A 19,314-nucleotide genomic window follows, 5' to 3' on the forward strand; every position below is an offset into this window, starting at 1 on the left:
GAATACTGTTAATAATTTTAAATTAAAAAAGCATTTAAAACTTAATAATATAAAAAATGATTTAATAACTTAATAACGGATGAAAAACTAGCCCAGTGACTAATTATATATAATGCCAAATTTGTTTTAATTATAGTTTAAGTTTTAGCCATGGTATAGTATAAGATAATTGGAATAATATAAAAATTAATTTTGTACACTAAAAATTTAACCATTAAATCGATTATTAAATTTTGTGCTTTAATTAGGGAAAAAATGATGCCGTCTCTTGTTTATTTGAAAAAAAAATTTGAAATACAGTAGCCCAATTCGTAACACTGAAGGAAATTGAAGGAAATTGAACCCCCCCTCTTTCTTCCCCCAATTCGTAACACTATGAGAGTGAGACCTCTGAAGGAAATTGAAACTGCAAAACCCTAGCCCCTTATTGTTGCCGCCGTCCCAAGCTTTTGAGCGCCGCCGCCGTCCCAAGCTCCTCAACGCCGACGCCGTCCCCAGGTCTTCAGTGTCGTCGCTTCTTCCTCTTCCTTGTCTTGGAAAACCCAGAAAGCTTAGCACGTCTTCTTCATCTTCGTTGGCTTCTCTGTTCGTGGCTTGGAGTAGCACGCCATCGGGTCGCCGCTTGCCGTCGTCTCGCCTATCTCGTTGTCTCGCTGGTTGCCATCCGTCGAAGGTTAGTGGCCTCCGCTTCTTCTTTTGAAGTTCTGAAATTGTTGTTCAATCATGGCGGTTCCCTTTTTCTTGTAATCTTCTGTAGTTGCCTGTTGCTGATGGATCTGTCTTATATTTGCGGGTTGGTGATGGCTGTCATTTTTTTTCCCAAATTTATGGATGGCTGGCTTTGTTTCAAATCTTTGTAAAATAACTCATGATTTGCTTTGTTTCAAATATTTATATAATTGTTTCCAAATGTAAATGAATCAAGAGGGCTTTGTTAATTTGTCAATAAATAACTCATTATAAAACTATTGTAGGTATGATGCAGTTTGAGACCTGTGATGCAGTTTCTCTGGACCAATATCACTGATGATCAATCATAGGTATGATGATGAAAATAACATTATATTAGAGGCTATTGTCACGCCCCGTATACTTATTGTTACACTTATGTCACTTAATTAATTTTTTTAAAAATATTCTTTTATTGAATTACACAACTTCACAAACATTTTTTTTCAAGTTTCTATTTGTCATCATTTTTGTTTACTATATATATGTGGTTGTAGAATAAAAAAAATAATCAAAAGGTGCTCACTAGATATTAGTAGAAGCCAATATTCCTCCACCTTGTGCATTTTTGAATGATACTGTCATATCTATTGGTCCTGCTGAATGGACATAGAACATAATTTTGTACTTCTTTCCTTGCTCAATGTTCTGAAATAATTATTAATATTTTGTTATCAGCATCTTCTTCCAACTCTTTTGTTTTAAATTTACTGATTTAGTCTGAATTTTTTGTTCAAATTTACTGATGGCTCTGTTTTGTAATTACTAGTTGCTGATAGCTCTTAATTTTTTTATTCAAATTTACTGATGGGTTTGTTTTGTAATTGCTGGTTTTCCTGGGTGAAGATTTAGTGTTTTGGAATGTTTTATAATGGCACAAAAGTATAAAGACAAATGTTATTCAGAGAGATGATGAAAAATCATCCAATGACTGTACCTGAACTGCATTTTAGAAAATTAGTTCAATTTTGTAGTCTTGATATCATCAAAGTATGTTATTTTCACAACTTTCTTGGCTTTATTAATGGTATCGTGTATTTAACTAACTTTATGTATTTTTACATTGCAATAATATATAGGTTATTTCTGACAAAAATCGTGAAAATAGATCCAAACAAAAATGGAATCATCGAATGGATCCAATTAGTTTTGAATTTACGCGCTAAACTGGTATTATATTTGTGCTTTGCATTTAAGTATCTTTGCATCTTTCATGTCATCTGTGTTGACTTCATCTGTGTTGACTTCGAATAATCTTGGTGGTTTCTTTGTAGCGTGCAAAAAAAGAGGACAATGAAGATCCATCACAGTCTGAGATGTTTGTTGTAACTCGTACTAACAAGAAAGGAGAGACTGATTTGGGAACACAAGAGACGATTGTGAGTTGTTTAGTTTCGTAGAAATGTACACTAAAAGAAATGTGTAAATCATTTTTTTTAAGCATATGCGCACATGAACTTATTTCAATTTTACTTGTGTGTAATAGGATCATCTTCAAAATTGGAAGCAAGCTGGATACAGTGATGATGAAGCACTTCAAACGGTTTTTGGAAAGGAGAGACATGGTAGAGTTCGTTTCTATGGTCGATCAGTCACAAAATCCTCTATTAAAAAGGATAAGCAAATCCGACAAATGCAACAACAACATACTGAAGTGGTTTCAACTATCGAGAAAAATCAAAATAACTTAACTTCCAAGTTGGATGGTTTAACGAGCTTGGTCAAAATGTTGTTGCAACAAGTTAATCCTGGTATGAGTGCGGAACAAGTGCAAGTAATGATAGAAGCTGCCCAACAATCTCCGCCTGATGCAAGTAGTACACCAAATGATGCGAGGCGAAGCATTTCTCCTTCACTGGGATCGAACCATGTGTCAAAAAATATGGAAGTAAGTACTATCAAAATTAGTAGTTAAATTAATAGTGGCTGATTGCTGTTGATGTTAATTTTATTGTTGATTTTATTGGCCTTAAGCGAATTTACAATAGAATCTAGTTTATTATCAAATTAAAAATTTCAACCACTATATAAAATAATTGCACTATTTTATCAAATTAAAAAGATTTTACATGGTCATCAAATTGGACATTTGGCTAATTGGCTCCATGAGTACATATTGAATAAAAGAGTAAGAAACTAATTACGAACTAAGATGCATAACCTACCATTGTTTCCTTTCAGAAGGTATAGAAAAATAGATAAAGCAATAATAATACATGAAGGTGAAGGGGTAGCAATCATCATTGACTCAGTACTCAGTAATATATAGCGTAAATAACAAACAACATGGGAGGAGGGAACAAAGAAAACAAAAGCGAAAGCGTTGTATCCATGGAGATGAACAAGCTCCCCTAAAATCCCGCTTCGAACTTAATTAATGCACCCTATAACGTTTGGACAAATATTATTCGAAATTCTTTGCATCACATGAAGATTAATTCAAGAGAAAAATAATAAAAGAAAGAAGAATACAATACAAATATTTTTTCTTTTTCTATTATTATTATTATTATTATTATTATTATTATTATTATTATTATTATTATTATTATTATTATTATTATTATTATTATTATTATTATTATTATTTTAAATTTGACTTTGTCTATTGATTTCATACTCAATCTGGTTTTTCTGTTTCACTGGTGTTGATTACTTGATTTGTTTGATGGGTTGGAAGCTAATAATAGTATTTCGGTATTACCTTATTTTTTAAGCTTCTATTTTGGTTGTGGTTGTTTCTTTGTGCTGAATTTTTTTGAGTTTTAAGAGACTTCAATAGGGGAGTTAAAGTTCCACTCAAAGATAGATGAAAAATATATAAACATTACCAAATGCTCCTTGTTATAAACCTTAGCAAATGCTCCTTGTTATTTAGTGGTTAAAATTTTCATGTTGATTGATTTATTTAACTTGTGCTCTATTCATTACTCAAATGTACTGCATGCATCATCAAAAACATTTTTGTTCTGTTCTAACTTCTTTATTTCTTTTGCTAGCAAGAGGACATGTGTGAAGAAAATATGTTCTATACAAATATAAGATGGGATGGGTCTTATAATGATTTTGGTTATCTAAATGTATTATTTTGATGTGTTCTTTACATTTTGATAAGAGACTTTATCCGATATTACATGTAATGGATAAATTACACCCTATTTTGATTAATGTTGTAATGGATATCTAGTTTTTAATGAAACTTTTATGATTTATATTTATTGAATTTCTCATTCTTAGATTTATTTTGTGATTATCATCATTTTGGGATGTGATTATGCTCTAAAAAAATTCATAAAATAAAACAGGCTATGGTCACAGTAAAAACTGTGACTATAGATAAGTTATGGCCACGGTGAAAACTATGACCATAGATAAGGCTATGGTCACGACAAAAAACCGTGACCATAGATAAGGCTATGGTTACGGTTTTAAGGAGGGGGTGACCATAGATAAGCTATGGCCACGGTGAAAGCTGTGACTATAGATAAGGCTATGGTTACGTTTTTAAGGTTGGGTGACCATAGAGGCTATGGTCGTGGTGAAAAACCATGACCAAAGATAAGGCTATGGTCACGGTTTAAGGAGGGGTGACTATAGGGGCTATGGTCACGGTTTTTGAGAGGGGTGATGGTGCACGAATTGTGAGTCACACTTTTCACAACTCGTACCACTGACCAGCAAGTGCACTGGGTCGTCCAAGTAATACCTCACGTGAGTAAGGGTCGAATCCCACGGAGATTGTTGGTTTGAAGTAATCTATGGTTATCTTGTAAATCTTAGTCAGGAAGTCAATTATGTTTATCAGTTGAATTGCAAATAAACAAGAGAGCATGGATTAAAGGTTACTTGCTATGCAGTAATGGAGAATATGTTAGAGTTTTGGAGATGCTTTGTCTTCTGAATCTCTGCTTTCCTCTGTCTTCTTGTTCACGCACGCACGTCCTCCTATGGCAAGCTGTGTGTTGGTGGATCACCGTTGTCAATGGCTACCTTCCATCCTTCCAGTGAAAACTACGCTCACGCGCTCTGTCACAGCACGGCTAATCACCGGTTGGTTCTCGATCCAGTTGGAATAGAATCCCTTAATTCCTTTGCGTTTATCACTAACGCCCAGCCTTCAGGAGTTTGAAGCTCGTCACAGTCATTCAATCCTTGAATCCTACTCGAAATACCACAGACAAGGTTTAGACTTTCTGGATTCTCATGAATGCCGCCATCAATTCTAGCTTATACCACGAAGATTCTGATTAAGAGATCTAAGAGATACTCATTCAATCTGATATAGAACGGAGGTGGTTGTCAGGCACACGTTCATGGGTTGAGAATGGTGATGAGTGTCATAGATCATCACCTTCATCACAGTTAAGCGCGAATGAACATCTTAGATAGGAACAAGCGTGTTTGAATAGAAAACAGGAATACTTGCATTAATTCATCGAGACACAGCAGAGCTCCTCACCCCCAACAATGGAGTTTAGAGACTCATGCCGTCAAAGAGTACAAAGTTCAGATCTAAAATGTCATGAGATGCAAAATAAGTCTCTAAAAGTTGTTTAAATACTAAACTAGTAGCCTAGGTTTACAAAAAATGAGTAAACTATGATGGATGATGCAGAGATCCACTTCTGGGGCCTACTTGGTGTGTGCTGGGCTGAGATTTAAGCAATTCACGTGCAGAGGCCATTTGTGGAGTTGAACGCCAGTTTTTGTGCCAGTTTGGGCGTTCAACTCCAGCTTTTGATCCTTTTCTGGCGCTGGACGCCAGAATTGGGCAGAGAACTGGCGTTGAACGCCAGTTTACGTCGTCTATCCTTGTGCAAAGTATGGACTATTATATATTTCTGGAAAGCCCTGGATGTCTACTTTCCAACGCAATTGGAAGCATGCCATTTCAAGTTCTGTAGCTCCAGAAAATCCACTTTGAGTGCAGGGAGGTCAGAATCCAACAGCATCAGCAGTCCTTTTTCAGCCTGAATTAGATTTTTGCTCAGCTCCTTCAATTTCAGCCAGAAAAATACCTAAAATTACAGAAAAACACACAACTCATAGTAAAGTCCATAAATATGAATTTTTCCTAAAAACTAATGAAAATAGACTAAAAACTAACTAAAACATACTCAAAACTACATGAAATTAACCCCAAAAAGCGTATAAAATATCCGCTCATCACAACACCAAACTTAAATTGTTGCTTGTCCTCAAGCAACTAGACAAATAAAATAGAAGACTAATAGGTTGAGAAGCAATAATATCTCAGAGTTTTTGATTGAAGCTCAGATTCTAATTAGATGAGCGGGACTAGTAGCCTTTTGCTTCTGAACAGTTTTGGCATCTCACTTTATCCATTGAAGCTCGGAGTGATTGGCATCTATAGGAACTTAGAATTCAGAGAGTGTTATTGATTCTCTTAGTTCAGTGTGATGATTCTTGAACACATCTTCTTTATGAGTCTTGGCCGTGGCCCTAAGAACTTTGTTTTCCAGTATTACCACCGGATACATAAATGCCACAGACACATAATTGGGTGAACCTTTTAGATTGTGACTCAGCTTTGCTGAAGCCCCCAATTAGAGGTGTCCAGAGTTCTTAAGCACACTCTTCTTTTTGCCTTGGACCTTGACTTTAACCGCTCAGTCTCAAGTTTTCACTTGAGACCTTCACGCCACAAGCACATGGTTAGGGACAGCTTGGTTTAGCCGCTTAGACCAGGATTTTATCCTTTTAGGCCCTCCTATCCACTGATGCTCAAAGCCTTGGGATCCTTTTTATTTGCCCTTGCCTTTTGGTTTTAAGGGTTATTGGCTTTTTCTACTTGCTTTTTCTCTCTTTTTTTTTGTTGCAAGCTTTGTTCTTTGTTGCTTTTTCTTGCTTCAAAAATCATTTTTATGATTTTTCAGATTATCAATAACATGTCTCATGTTCATCATTCTTTCAAGAGCCAACATATTTAACAGGCTTAAACAACAAATTCAAAAGACATATGCACTGTTCAAGCATTCATTCAGAAGACAGAAAGCATTGCCACCACATTTAACTAATTAGAATTTCTCTTATTAAAACTCAAAATTTTATTGCCTCTTATTCAAAAGATCTACTACTTTATTCATGTTTGCTGATGATGAGAAAAATAAACTATAGCTTAATTGGAGATAAAATCAAAATAGATACTGATTACTACTATATGACTCCTAAGGTAAACTTCTATAAGGACACTGTCACAGAGTTAAGGCAGAAATTGGAAATTAATAACCTTTATTCTGGGGGAACGGGGGTTCCTCTGATCCTTGGGGTGCTTGGTCCTGCAAGAGAAGACTTTTGGCGCTTCAATTCCCTTAAGTCACGCCCTTGCTCCTCTTGTTCTTTAAACATATAGGTCAGCATTTGACTGTGTTCCTTATGTTCTTTTATTATTTGCTCCATAGCTTCCCATATCTTAGTAACAGACGTCTCAAGATACTCCCAGTATTCAGCTTGAGGGATCTCTGGGAGGAATTCCTGTGCTCTCTTCTTGATGGGATCATCATGTGCTTGTTGTTTTTCCATTGATGCTTTGGTGATTGGCTTCTCAATTGAGATATACTCAGTTATTCCCATCCTTACTCCAGCGTCCTTGCAGAGTAGAGAGATCACGCTTGGATAAGCCAACCTGGCCTCTTTAGAATTTTTGTTAGCAATTTTGTAGAGTTCAGCTGAAATCAGCTGATGAACCTCCACTTCCTTTCCCACATGATGCAATGGATCATCACTGCTCTTTTAACTGTGACCTCAGAACGGTTGCTAGTAGGCAACAGAGAATGCCCAATGAAGTCTAGCCATCCTCTGGCGACTGGTTTGAGATCCTCTCTCTTGAGTTGATTTGGGACACCCTTTGTGTTGGTGGTCCACCTGGCTCCAGGGATACATATGTCCTCTAGAATCTTATCCAGGTCAATGTCTGCTCTCATCATCCTCTTGTTGAAGGAGTCTGGATCATCCTTTAGCTGAGGTAGCTTTAAGATCTCCCTGATTCTGTCAGGGTGGGTATGAACAATCTTTCCTCTGACCACGGTCCGATAGTCATAGAAGGCAGTTCCAGATAATTTCTGCTTGTCAGTTTGCCACATATTAGCATAGAACTCCTGGACCATGTTCCTTCCCACTTTCGTTTCAGGATTAGCTAGGACTTCCCAGTTCCTGATTCAAATTTGCTCCTGAATCTCCGGATATTCATCTTCTTTCAGATCGAATCTAACTTCCGGGATCACTGATCTCAGACCCATTATTTTAAGATAATGGTCTGAATGTTCTTTAGATAAGAACTTCCCTTGATTCCAAAGTGGTTTTGGAACGCTCTCTTTCTTGCCTCTTGGAGTGAGTTGTTTTCCTTTAGGAGCCATGATCTTAGTGATCTCGGATAAACACACCAAACTTAGAGGTTTGCTTGTCCTCAAGCAAAAGAAAAGAAAGGAGAGGGATAGAAGGAGAGCTAGGTGCAATTGTTGATGGAGGAGGAGGGAGGCCAAACCCAAATTTAAAGGGATGGGTGGGTGGGTTTTCGAAAAATTGGAAAAGATAAGATAAAAAGATTGAGTTGAAAAAGATAAGATAGAAGATATAGTTTAATTTTGAAGAGATATGATAGATTTTTGAAAAAGATAAATCTGAATTTTGAAAAAGATAATATGGAGATTTGAAAAAGATATGGATTAGTTGAAAAAAATTTTAGAGTGAAAAAGATAGATTTGTTTTCAGAAAAGATTTGAAAAGAGTTGGATTGAATTTGGAAAGAGGGATTTTTAGAAATTAAGGATTTTAGAAATCAGGGTTCTTAACATGTTCATGTAAAAATCATGCATTGAAACATAAAATTTGAAATTAGAATGGAAATACGTGTGAAAAAATGAATTTGGCTCCTCCTTGCTATCCTGGCGTTTGAACGCCCAAACACTGCCTGTTTTGGGCGTTCAGCGCCCAAATGCTGCTCTCCTGGGCGTTCAACGCCCAGCTGCTGCCATTACTGGCGTTCAACGCCCAGTGGGTGCCCATTTCTGGCGTTGAACGCCCAGATTGCTACCATTACTGGCGTTCAGCGCCCAGTGGATGCCCATTTTGGGCGTTGAACGCCCAAAATGCGCTTTTACTGGCGTTTTCTTGCCAGTGAGCTCTTTTTCTCTGTTTTGTGTGCCGAGGTCTTCTGTAAATGATTCCTCACCTTAGTGTCAGTGAACTTTATATAAACAAATAAAAATAAAAATAAAAAATAGGGCAAAATACTTAGAGGATTGTTGCCCCATGGCTGGGTTGCCTCCCAGCAAGCGCTTCTTTATTGTCTTTAGCTGGACCTTGCTGAGCTTTTAATCTAGCTTCAGCCTTGAGCATTCTTGCTCAATGTTGCCTTCAAGATAATGCTTGATTCTCTGTCCATTGACAATGAACTTCTTATCAGAATCAATATCTTGAAGCTCCACATAACCATATGGTGATACACTTGTAATCACGTATGGTCCCCTCCACCGGGATTTCAGTTTCCCGGGGAATAGCCTGAGTCTAGAGTTAAACAACAGAACCTTCTGTCTTGGTTCAAAGATTCTAGATGACAGCTTTCTGTCATGCCATTTTTTTATTTTTCTTTATAAAGCTTGGCATTTTCGAAAGCTGTGAATCTAAATTACTCTAGCTCATTTAGCTGGAGCAATCATTTTTCTCCTGCTAATTTGGCATCAAAGTTTAGGAATATGGTTGCCCAGTAGGCCTTATGTTCCAGTTCCATGGGCAGGTGACATGCCTTACCATACACGAGTTGGTATGGAGAGGTCCCTATAGGGGTCTTGAATGCTGTCCTGTAAGCCCACAGAGCATCATCCAAGCTCCGTGCCCAATCCTTTCTACGGGTATTTACTGTCCGTTCCAGGATTCTCTTTAATTCTCTGTTAGAGACTTCAGCTTGCCCATTAGTTTGTGGATGATATGGAGTGGCCACCTTGTGGCGAATTCCATACCGAACCATGGCAGAGTAGAGCTGTTTATTGCAGAAGTGAGTGCCCCCATCACTGATTAGTACTCTAGGGACACCAAATCTGCTAAAGATATGTTTCTGGAGGAATTTCAGCACAGTCTTAGTATCATTGGTGGGTGTGGCAATGGCCTCAACCCGTTTTGATACATAATCAACTGCCACCAGAATATAAGTGTTTGAGTATGATGGTGGGAAAGGTCCCATGAAGTCAATTCCCCATACGTCAAACAACTCAATCTCCAAGATTCCTTGTTGAGGCATGGCGTAACCATGAGGCAGATTGCCAGCTCTTTGGCAACTGTCACAGTTGCGTACAAACTCTCAGGAATCTTTATAGAGTGTGGGCCAATAGAAGCCACATTGGAGGACCTTGGTGGCTGTTCGCTCACCTCCGAAATGGCCTCCATATTGAGATCCATGGCAATGCTAAAGGATCCTCTGTGCTTCTTCTCTAGGCATGCACCTACGGATTATTCCGTCTGCACATCTCTTAAAGAGATAAGGTTCATCCCACAAGTAATACTTTGCATCAGTAATTAATTTCTTCTTTTGTATCCTGTTGTACTCCTTGGGTATGAACCTTGCAGCTTTATAGTTTGCAATATCGGCAAACCATGGTGCTTTCTGAATGGCAAATAGATGCTCATCAGGAAACGTCTCAGAGATCTCAAGAAAGGGGAGGGACGTCCCTTCCACTGGCTCTATCCGGGACAGATGATCAGCCACTTGGTTCTCTGTCCCTTTTCTGTCTCTTATTTCTATATCAAACTCTTGCAGAAGCAACACCCATCTGATGAGCCTGGGTTTTGAATCCTGCTTTGTGAGTAGATATTTAAGAGCAGCATGATCAGTATACACAATCACTTTTGATCCTACTAAGTATGATCTGAACTTGTCAATGGCGTAAACCACTGCAAGTAATTCTTTTTCTGTGGTTGTGTAATTTTTCTGGGCATCATTTAAAACATGACTAGCATAATAAATGACATGCAGAAGCTTGTCATGCCTCTGTCCCAATACTGCACCAATGGCGTGATCACTGGCATCACACATTAGCTCAAATGGTAACGTCCAGTCTGGTGCAGAAATGACTGGTGTTGTGACCAGCTTAGCTTTCAGCATTTCAAACGCCTGCAGGCACTCTGTGTCAAACACAAATGGCATGTCAGCAGCTAGCAGATTACTTAGAGGTTTTGCGATTTTTGAAAAATCCTTTATAAACCTCCTATAGAATCCTGCATGCCCCAAAAAGCTTCTGATTGCCTTAACATTGGCAGGTGGTGGTAATTTTTCAATTACCTCTATTTTTGCTTGATCTACCTCTATTCCCTTGTTTGAGATTTTATGCCCAAGGACAATCCCCTCAGTCACCATGAAGTGACATTTTTCCCAGTTTAAAACTAGGTTGGTCTCTTGGCATCTTTTCATAACAAGTTTCAGGTGATCAAGACAGGAGCTGAATGAGTCTCCATATACTGAGAAGTCATCCATGAAGACTTCCAGAAATTTTTCCACCATATCAGAGAAAATAGAGAGCATGCATCTCTGGAAGGTTGCAGGCGCATTACATAGCCCAAATGGCATCCTTCTATAAGCAAACACTCTGGATGGACATGTGAATGTTGTTTTCTCTTGATCCTGGGGATCTACTGCAATCTGGTTATAGCCTGAGTAGCCATCCAAAAAGCAGTAATAATCATGACCTGCTAGTCTTTCTAGCATCTGGTCTATGAATGGTAAAGGAAAATGATCATTTCTGGTGGCTGTATTGAGCCTTCTATAGTCAATACACATGCGCCACCCTGTAACTGTTCTTGTAGGAATCAGTTCATTTTTTTCATTATGAATCACTGTCATGCCTCCCTTTTTTGGGACGACTTGGACAAGGCTCACCCAGGGGCTATCAGAAATAGGATAAATAATCCCAGCCTCTAGTAATTTGGTGACCTCTTTCTGCACCACTTCTTTCATAGCTGGATTTAGCCGCCTTTGTGGTTGAACCACTGGTTTAGCATTATCCTCCAATAAGATTTTGTGCATGCATCTAGCTGGGCTTATGCCCTTGAGGTCACCTATGGACCACCCAAGAGCTGTCTTGTGTGTCCTTAGCACTTGGATAAGTGCTTCCTCTTCTTGTGAATTTAAAGCAGAGCTTATGATCACTGGAAAAGTGTCACCTTCTCCTAGAAATGCATATTTCAAGGATGGTGGTAATGGCTTGAGCTCGGGTTTAGGAGGTTTTTCCTCTTTCAGAAGAAATTTCAGAGGCTCTTTCATGTCCTCTGAATCCTCCAAATCAGGCTGAACATCTTTAAAGATGTCTTCCAACTCTGATTCGAGACTCTCAGCCATGTTGATCTCTTCTACCAAGGAGTCAATAAGATCAACTTTCATGCATTCTGTTGATGTGTCTAGATGCTGCATGGCTTTAACAGCGTTCAACTTGAACTCATCATCATTGACTCTCAGGGTTATTTCCCCCTGTTGGACGTCAATAAGGGATCGTCCAGTTGCTAGGAAGGGTCTTCCTAGAATGAGAGTAGCACTCTTGTGCTCCTCCATTTCCAGCACAATAAAGTCAGTGGGAAAGGCGAATGGCCCAACCCTGACAATCATGTCTTCAATCACGCCTGATGGGTATTTAGTGGAGCCATCAGCAAGTTGAAGACATATCCGGGTTGATTTAACTTCTTCAGTTAAACCAAGCTTTCTGATGGTGGATGCAGGTATTAGGTTGATGCTTGCCCCAAGATCACATAAAGCTGTCTTGGTACAATTATCTTCCAATATGCATGGTATCAGAAAGATCCTGGGGCCTTTAAGCTTTTCAGGAAAGCTTTTCAGAATGACTGCACTGCATTCTTCAGTGAGGAGAACTCTTTCTGTTTCTCTCCAATCCTTCTTATGACTCAAGATCTCTTTCATGAACTTGGCATAAGAAGGTATTTGCTCAAGTGCCTCTGCAAATGGAATCTTTATTTCAAGAGTCCTGAGATAATCTGCAAAGCGAGCAAATTGCTTATCCTGCTCCTCTTTCCAGAGTTTTTGAGGATAAGGTATCTTGGCTTTATATTCTTCAACCTTAGTTGCTGCAGGTTTATTGCCTACAGAAGTGGTTGAAGAAGCCTTTTTAGAGGGGTTGTTATCAGCATTTGTGTGTGTCTGATCCCTCACTGGCAATTGAGTGCCAGAGTCAGAAGCTAGAGTGACGTTAGACGCCAGCTCCCTGTCTGTTCCTGGCATCTGAACGCTAGAAATGTGCCTATTTTGGGCGTTCAGCGCCGGATCCTGCCCATTTTGGGCGTTCAATGCCAGATTCTTGCCCATTTCTGGCGTTGAACGCCAATCCTGCCTTGTTTCTGGCGTTGAACGCCAGTTGTGGGCATGGTCTGGGCGTTCAGCGCCAGCCTTCCACCAATTTTCTGGCGTTTTAGCGCCAGAATTATTTTTCCCTGGGCTCTTACTGTTCTCAGGTGAATCTTTGGTGGGTTGCTCATTTCTTGACTTTTTGCTGCCTTGAGGTGAGATATTTAATGTCTTCCCACTTCTTAATTGAACTGCTTGGTATTCTTCTGTTATTTGCCTTGACAGCTGCTGCTTTGTTTGCTTAAACTGTTCTTCCATATGTATATTAGCCATCCTTGTCTCTTGTAGTCTATCTTTGAATTCGGCTAACTGCCTTGTTAGGAAGTCCAATTGCTGATTGAATTCAACAGCTTGTTCTACAGGACTGAGTTCAGCAGTTGCTGTTTTAACCTCTTCTTTCATGGAAGGGTCACTGCTTAGATACAGATGCTGATTCCTGGCAACTGTATCAATGAGCTCTTGAGCCTCTTCAATTGTCTTTCTCATGTGGATAGATCCACCAGCTGAGTAATCTAGAGACATCTGAGCTCCTTCTGTAAGCCCATAGTAGAAGATGTCTAACTGAACCCACTCTGAGAACATTTCAGAGGGGCATTTTCGTAGCATCTCTCTGTATCTCTCCCAGGCATCATAAAGAGATTCATTATCTCCTTGCTTGAAGCCTTGGATGTCCAGCCTTAGCTGTGTCATCCTTTTTGGAGGGAAATATTGATTCAGGAATTTTTCTGTCAGCTGTTTCCATGTCTTTATGCTTGCCTTAGGTTGGTTATTTAACCACCTCTTAGCTTGATCTTTTACAGCAAATGGAAACAGTAATAGTCTGTAGACATCCTGATCTATTTCTTTATCATGTACTGTGTCAGCAATTTGTAAAAATTGTGCCAGAAACTCTGTAGGTTCTTCCTGTGGAAGACCGGAATACTGGCAGCTTTGCTGCACCACGATAATGAGCTGAGGATTCAACTCAAAGCTACTGACTCCAATGGAGGGTATGCAGATACTACTCCCATATGAAGCAGTAGAGGGGTTAGAATATGACCCCAGAGTCCTCTTGGACTGTTCATTTCCGCTTAGGTCCATGATGGAGAAAGGGAGATGATGTAAAATAGAAAAAAATATTTTTATTTATTTATTTATTAATTTATTTCGAAAATAAAATAAATCAAAATAAAATAAATAAAAATGAGTAAAAGATTTTCGAAAAAGTGAGGAGAGAGAAAGTGGTTAGGAGATTTTGAAAAAGGTTTTAAATTTTGAAATAAAAATCTGAATTTTTAAAGGAGAGAGAAAAAAAACAATAAGATAACACAGGATTTAAAATTTTTAGATCTGAGGTTCCTTATTTTCGAAAATTTTGGGGGGGGAGGGGGGAAACACCAAGGAACACCAAACTTAAAAATTTTAAGATCAAGACACAAGGAAAACTTAAGAACACTTTGAAGATTCACAAGAACACGAGAACACAAAGGAAGAACACCAAACTTAAAATTTTTAGAAAACCAAAATAAATTTTCGAAAAACACAGAAAAATCAACAAGAAAACACCAAACTTAAAGTTTGGCACAGGATTTAATAGAAAAATTATTATTATTTTTTTTTTTGAAAAAGATTTTAAAAAGGAAATAAGGATTCTAAGATTCTAACACAACAATAATAAGAGACTCTAAACAAAAAAAGAAAAATTTTCCTAATCTAAGCAACAAAATAAACCGTCAGTTGTTCAAACACGAACAATCCCCGGCAACGGCGCCAAAAACTTGGTGCACGAATTGTGAGTCACACTTTTCACAACTCGTACCACTGACCAGCAAGTGCACTGGGTCGTCCAAGTAATACCTCACGTGAGTAAGGGTCGAATCCCACGGAGATTGTTGGTTTGAAGCAATCTATGATTATCTTGTAAATCTTAGTCAGGAAGTCAATTATGTTTATCAGTTGAATTGCAAATAAACAAGAGAGCATGGATTAAAGGTTACTTGTTATGCAGTAATGGAGAATATGTCGGAGTTTTGGAGATGCTTTGTCTTCTAAATCTCTACTTTCCTCTGTCTTCTTGCTCACGCACGCACGTCCTCCTATGGCAAGCTGTGTGTTGGTGGATCACCGTTGTCAATGGCTACCTTCCATCCTTCCAGTGAAAACTACGCTCACGCGCTTTGTCACAGCACGGCTAATCACCGGTTGGTTCTCGATCCGGTTGGAATAGAATCTCTTGATTCCTTTGCGTTTATCACTAACGCCCAGCCTTCAGGAGTTTGAAGCTCGTCACAGTCATTCAATCCTTGAATCCTACTCGGAATACCACAGACAAGGTTTAGACTTTCCGGATTCTCATGAATGCCGCCATCAATTCTAGCTTATACCACGAAGATTCTGATTAAGAGATCTAAGAGATACTCATTCAATCTGATATAGAACGGAGGTGGTTATCAGGCACACGTTCATGGGTTGAGAATGGTGATGAATGTCACAGATCATCACCTTCATCACAGTTAAGCGCGAATGAACATCTTAGATAGGAACAAGCGTGTTTGAATAGAAAACAGGAATACTTGCATTAATTCATCGAGACACAGCAGAGCTCCTCACCCCCAATAATGGAGTTTAGAGACTCATGCCGTCAAAGAGTACAAAGTTCAGATCTAAAATGTCATGAGATGCAAAATAAGTCTCTAAAAGTTGTTTAAATACTAAACTAGTAGCCTAGGTTTACAAAAAATGAGTAAACTATGATGGATGATGCAGAGATCCACTTCTGAGGCCCACTTGGTGTGTGTTGGGCTGAGATTTAAGCAATTCACGTGCAGAGGCCATTTGTGGAGTTGAACGCCAGTTTTTGTGCCAGTTTGGGCGTTCAACTCCAGCTTTTGATCCTTTTCTGGCGCTGGACGCCAGAATTGGGCAAAGAACTGGCGTTGAACGCCAGTTTACGTCGTCTATACTTGTGCAAAGTATGGACTATTATATATTTCTGGAAAGCCCTAGATGTCTACTTTCCAACGCAATTGGAAGCATGCCATTTCGAGTTTTGTAGCTCCAGAAAATCCACTTTGAGTGCAGGGAGGTCAGAATCCAACAGCATCAGCAGTCCTTTTTCAGCCTGAATCAGATTTTTGCTCAGCTCCTTCAATTTCAGCCAGAAAAATACCTGAAATTACAGAAAAACACAAAACTCATAGTAAAGTCCAGAAATATGAATTTTTTCTAAAAACTAATGAAAATAGACTAAAAACTAACTAAAACATACTCAAAACTACATGAAATTAACCCCAAAAAGCGTATAAAATATCCGCTCATCAGGTGACCATAGAGGTTATTGACCGTGACAATAGATAAAGCTATGGTCACGGTTTTAGGTGGGGTGACCATAGAGGCTATGGTCACAGCCAAAACTGTGACCATAAATAAGGCTATGGTCACAGTTTTTGGGAGGGGTGACCTTAGAGGTTATCCGTGACCATAGATATGGCTATGGTCACGGTTTTCGGGAGGGTGACCATAGATAAGGCTATAGTCACGATTTTTACACGTGACCATAGATTAACCTATGGTCACGGTAAAAAAACGTGGCCTAAAGTGCCAGAATTTGAACACTAAAACCGTGAACATAGAAACCGTGACCATAGATAAAAAAAACCGTGACCATAGGTCTATGGCCACGAGAAAATAGGCCACGGTGAAAAAACGGTGACTATAGGTCAAAAACCGTGACCATAGACCTATGGTCACTCTTTTCACTAGCTATGATCACGGTTTTTCACCGTGACTATAGACCCTTTTTTTGTAGTGACTAGACATGAGACAAAAGCAGAAATATCTCCTGAAGTTTCTTTAAAAAGGGCAAAAATTAATATACAGCAAAATGGGGCTAAGATTCAACCCCCCTTCTCTTAGTCACTGATTACCATCAATGTTGAACCAGTATGACTTTCCATATAATACTTAACCCTAATCAAAATCCAAGTACTAACTATGTTGCTCCCTAATCATTTTACTAGTTGCCATTTATCTTTGCCTTTAAAGCTTTACCGACTTTTTCTTCGATTTTTATCTTTTCTTCAACATTTTAATTTTTTTTATCTTTGCCTCACTAATATGTTATTACCACTCCCTAAGTGTTTTATGAAGGTAATTATGAGATTCTGAGCTCAAAGTTGTCTTCCTAAGACTTTTACGAAAAATCGCCTTTTTGCCATTACTTTAATACTTTTAATAAAATAATATTATTAATAGAATAATATTATTTAATATTTTATTATTATTTATTTTTAATTAATATTTTATTATAAAATTTCGAAATTTATATTTTAATAAAAAATATTTTATGAAAATTATATTTTGATATTTATACTTTAACCCCCTAAACTTTTAATATTTATATTTTCCACCCCAAAACACAAAAATATTTGCAAATCAGCCCCTCCCAAGATTAAACCCAGTATTCTTCATGTTCTTGAGGAAACTCAAAGTGTTTTTCATGTTTTTCATAAATTCTTCAGATTCTTTCTCTGATTTTTACCCGTTTTTCAATCTTTTCGGTAACCGATTTTTACCAAAATTCAAAATAAAATTGTAGCCACCAAAGTCCCATATTTTCCACTTAATTTCAACACAATTCAATCATCAATTGTAGTCCTAGGGTTTCGGTTTCCAGCAGCAACAAGAATATGCATTCATAGCTTGAATTTCACCGAAAATCATCAAAATTTCACCAAATTTTCACAAAGAATCAATCATATATGCAACCAATTGTCAACACAACCAAATCATACAACATTTACACAACTCAAACACAATTAATCAAGATTAATTTCACCAAACCCTACCTTGATTTGCTGCTCCTATTTTCGGTTTATGCTTCAAGTGTTCTTAGAGCAATTTTTTCTCCTAAAACACATCAGGAACAACTTTAAATCCTTAAATCCTCAACTACCCAAACCTTAATTAGCATGTTAGGAAGAGGTTTCTCATCTTAATCTTGATGGAAGTTGAAGTTACTTGGCCCTCAAGTCAAGCTAAGCATGATATCTATGAAAGAACATCAAGAAAACTCATGTTTACTATAGTTTCCATGAAAACTGAAGTAAGAAAGGGGATGAATCATCATCTCACCTGATTTTCAGCCATGAAAAGTTACATGGTTATGTAGAAAAAGAAGAGAGGATCATTTTGGTCTAATTGAAATTTTGATTTGAGTTTTAGTTCAAAAGAAATGAAGCTCTGAAGATTTATGAACTAAGAACTTTCTCTCCTTTCTCTCTTAATGATTTTCAGCCACAATGAGGAAATAAGGAAGCTTGGGGTCTTGGGGGTGTAGGGCGAGCTGTGATTGGCTGACTTGGAGATAGATTAAAATAATATTAAAATATCTCCGTTGTATAATTACTAAAATTAGATGTATCGGAACACATGTAAAAACACATCTAGAGATTCGTTTCTGAGCTACTAGTATAAATGACACTAGTAACATGTTTAATATGAGAAAAGAACATATATGATGAGGCATTAGCATTGCTAAAGTCATCAGAGAATGCTGGTGTTAATCTACACCAGTAGACTGTGAACCTGGTTAAACCGATTTCCTATTTTTAACTAAAACAGACCAGGTAATATAATAATAATAATAATAATAATAATAATAATAATAATAATAATAATAATAATAATAATAATAATAATAATAATAATAATAATAATAATAATAATAATAATAATAATAATAATAATAATAATAATAATAATAATAATAATAATAATAATAATAATAATAATAATAATAATAATAAACTAATGTGTTGCACACTTAAGGTCTTTGGTTTGCTATAAACAAAAATAAAATTATAGTCAGATATGTTTCTATTATATAAAACTGATTTCATCTAAGACATATATTTGTTCTTACATTTTTTCCAGCTTGGTTTCTCGCTGCCATTTTTTCAGAAATGAAAAATACACACATAGATATCAGTAAGATACACCCATATATATGAGTCAGATACACCCATAGATATCAGTAAGATACACCCATAGATATGATTTAGATACACCCATATATATCAGTCAGATATCACTCAAACTTGCATCAATATACAAGGTCAAGCAACATTACAAGGTCAAGCAATATACACCTATGGACAAGCAAATATAAGAACAGTTGCAACTGCTGACTATTACAGTATATCAGTTCAGAAATATACACCCAACAATTTGTGCCATATACACCC

At 37.5% G+C, this 19,314-nt stretch overlaps 1 protein-coding gene across 1 annotated transcript; it reads left to right on the top strand.

The window, feature by feature from the left end:
• Positions 1 to 1,026: 1,026 nt before the first annotated feature.
• On the top strand, positions 1,027 to 3,821 carry LOC107643452 (uncharacterized). The gene is made up of 5 exons (XM_016347103.3): positions 1,027 to 1,040; positions 1,809 to 1,899; positions 2,004 to 2,108; positions 2,216 to 2,617; positions 3,729 to 3,821. Exons 1-5 carry the CDS (start codon positions 1,027 to 1,029, stop codon positions 3,819 to 3,821), a joined length of 705 nt encoding a protein of 234 aa, XP_016202589.1.
• The last annotated feature ends 15,493 nt before the right edge of the window (positions 3,822 to 19,314 follow it).

The sequence above is a fragment of the Arachis ipaensis genome, chromosome B5, assembly GCF_059453495.1.
Source record: "Arachis ipaensis isolate K30076 ecotype BB chromosome B5, ASM5945349v1, whole genome shotgun sequence".
Classification (NCBI taxonomy): domain Eukaryota; kingdom Viridiplantae; phylum Streptophyta; class Magnoliopsida; order Fabales; family Fabaceae; genus Arachis; species Arachis ipaensis.

Excerpts from the sequence above, each read along its gene's own strand:
- LOC107643452 (XM_016347103.3), top strand. Across the intron at positions 1,900-2,003 it reads TGAATTTACGCGCTAAACTG|CGTGCAAAAAAAGAGGACAA; the intron begins GTATTATATTTG and ends GTTTCTTTGTAG. Across the intron at positions 2,618-3,728 it reads ATGTGTCAAAAAATATGGAA|CAAGAGGACATGTGTGAAGA; the intron begins GTAAGTACTATC and ends TTCTTTTGCTAG.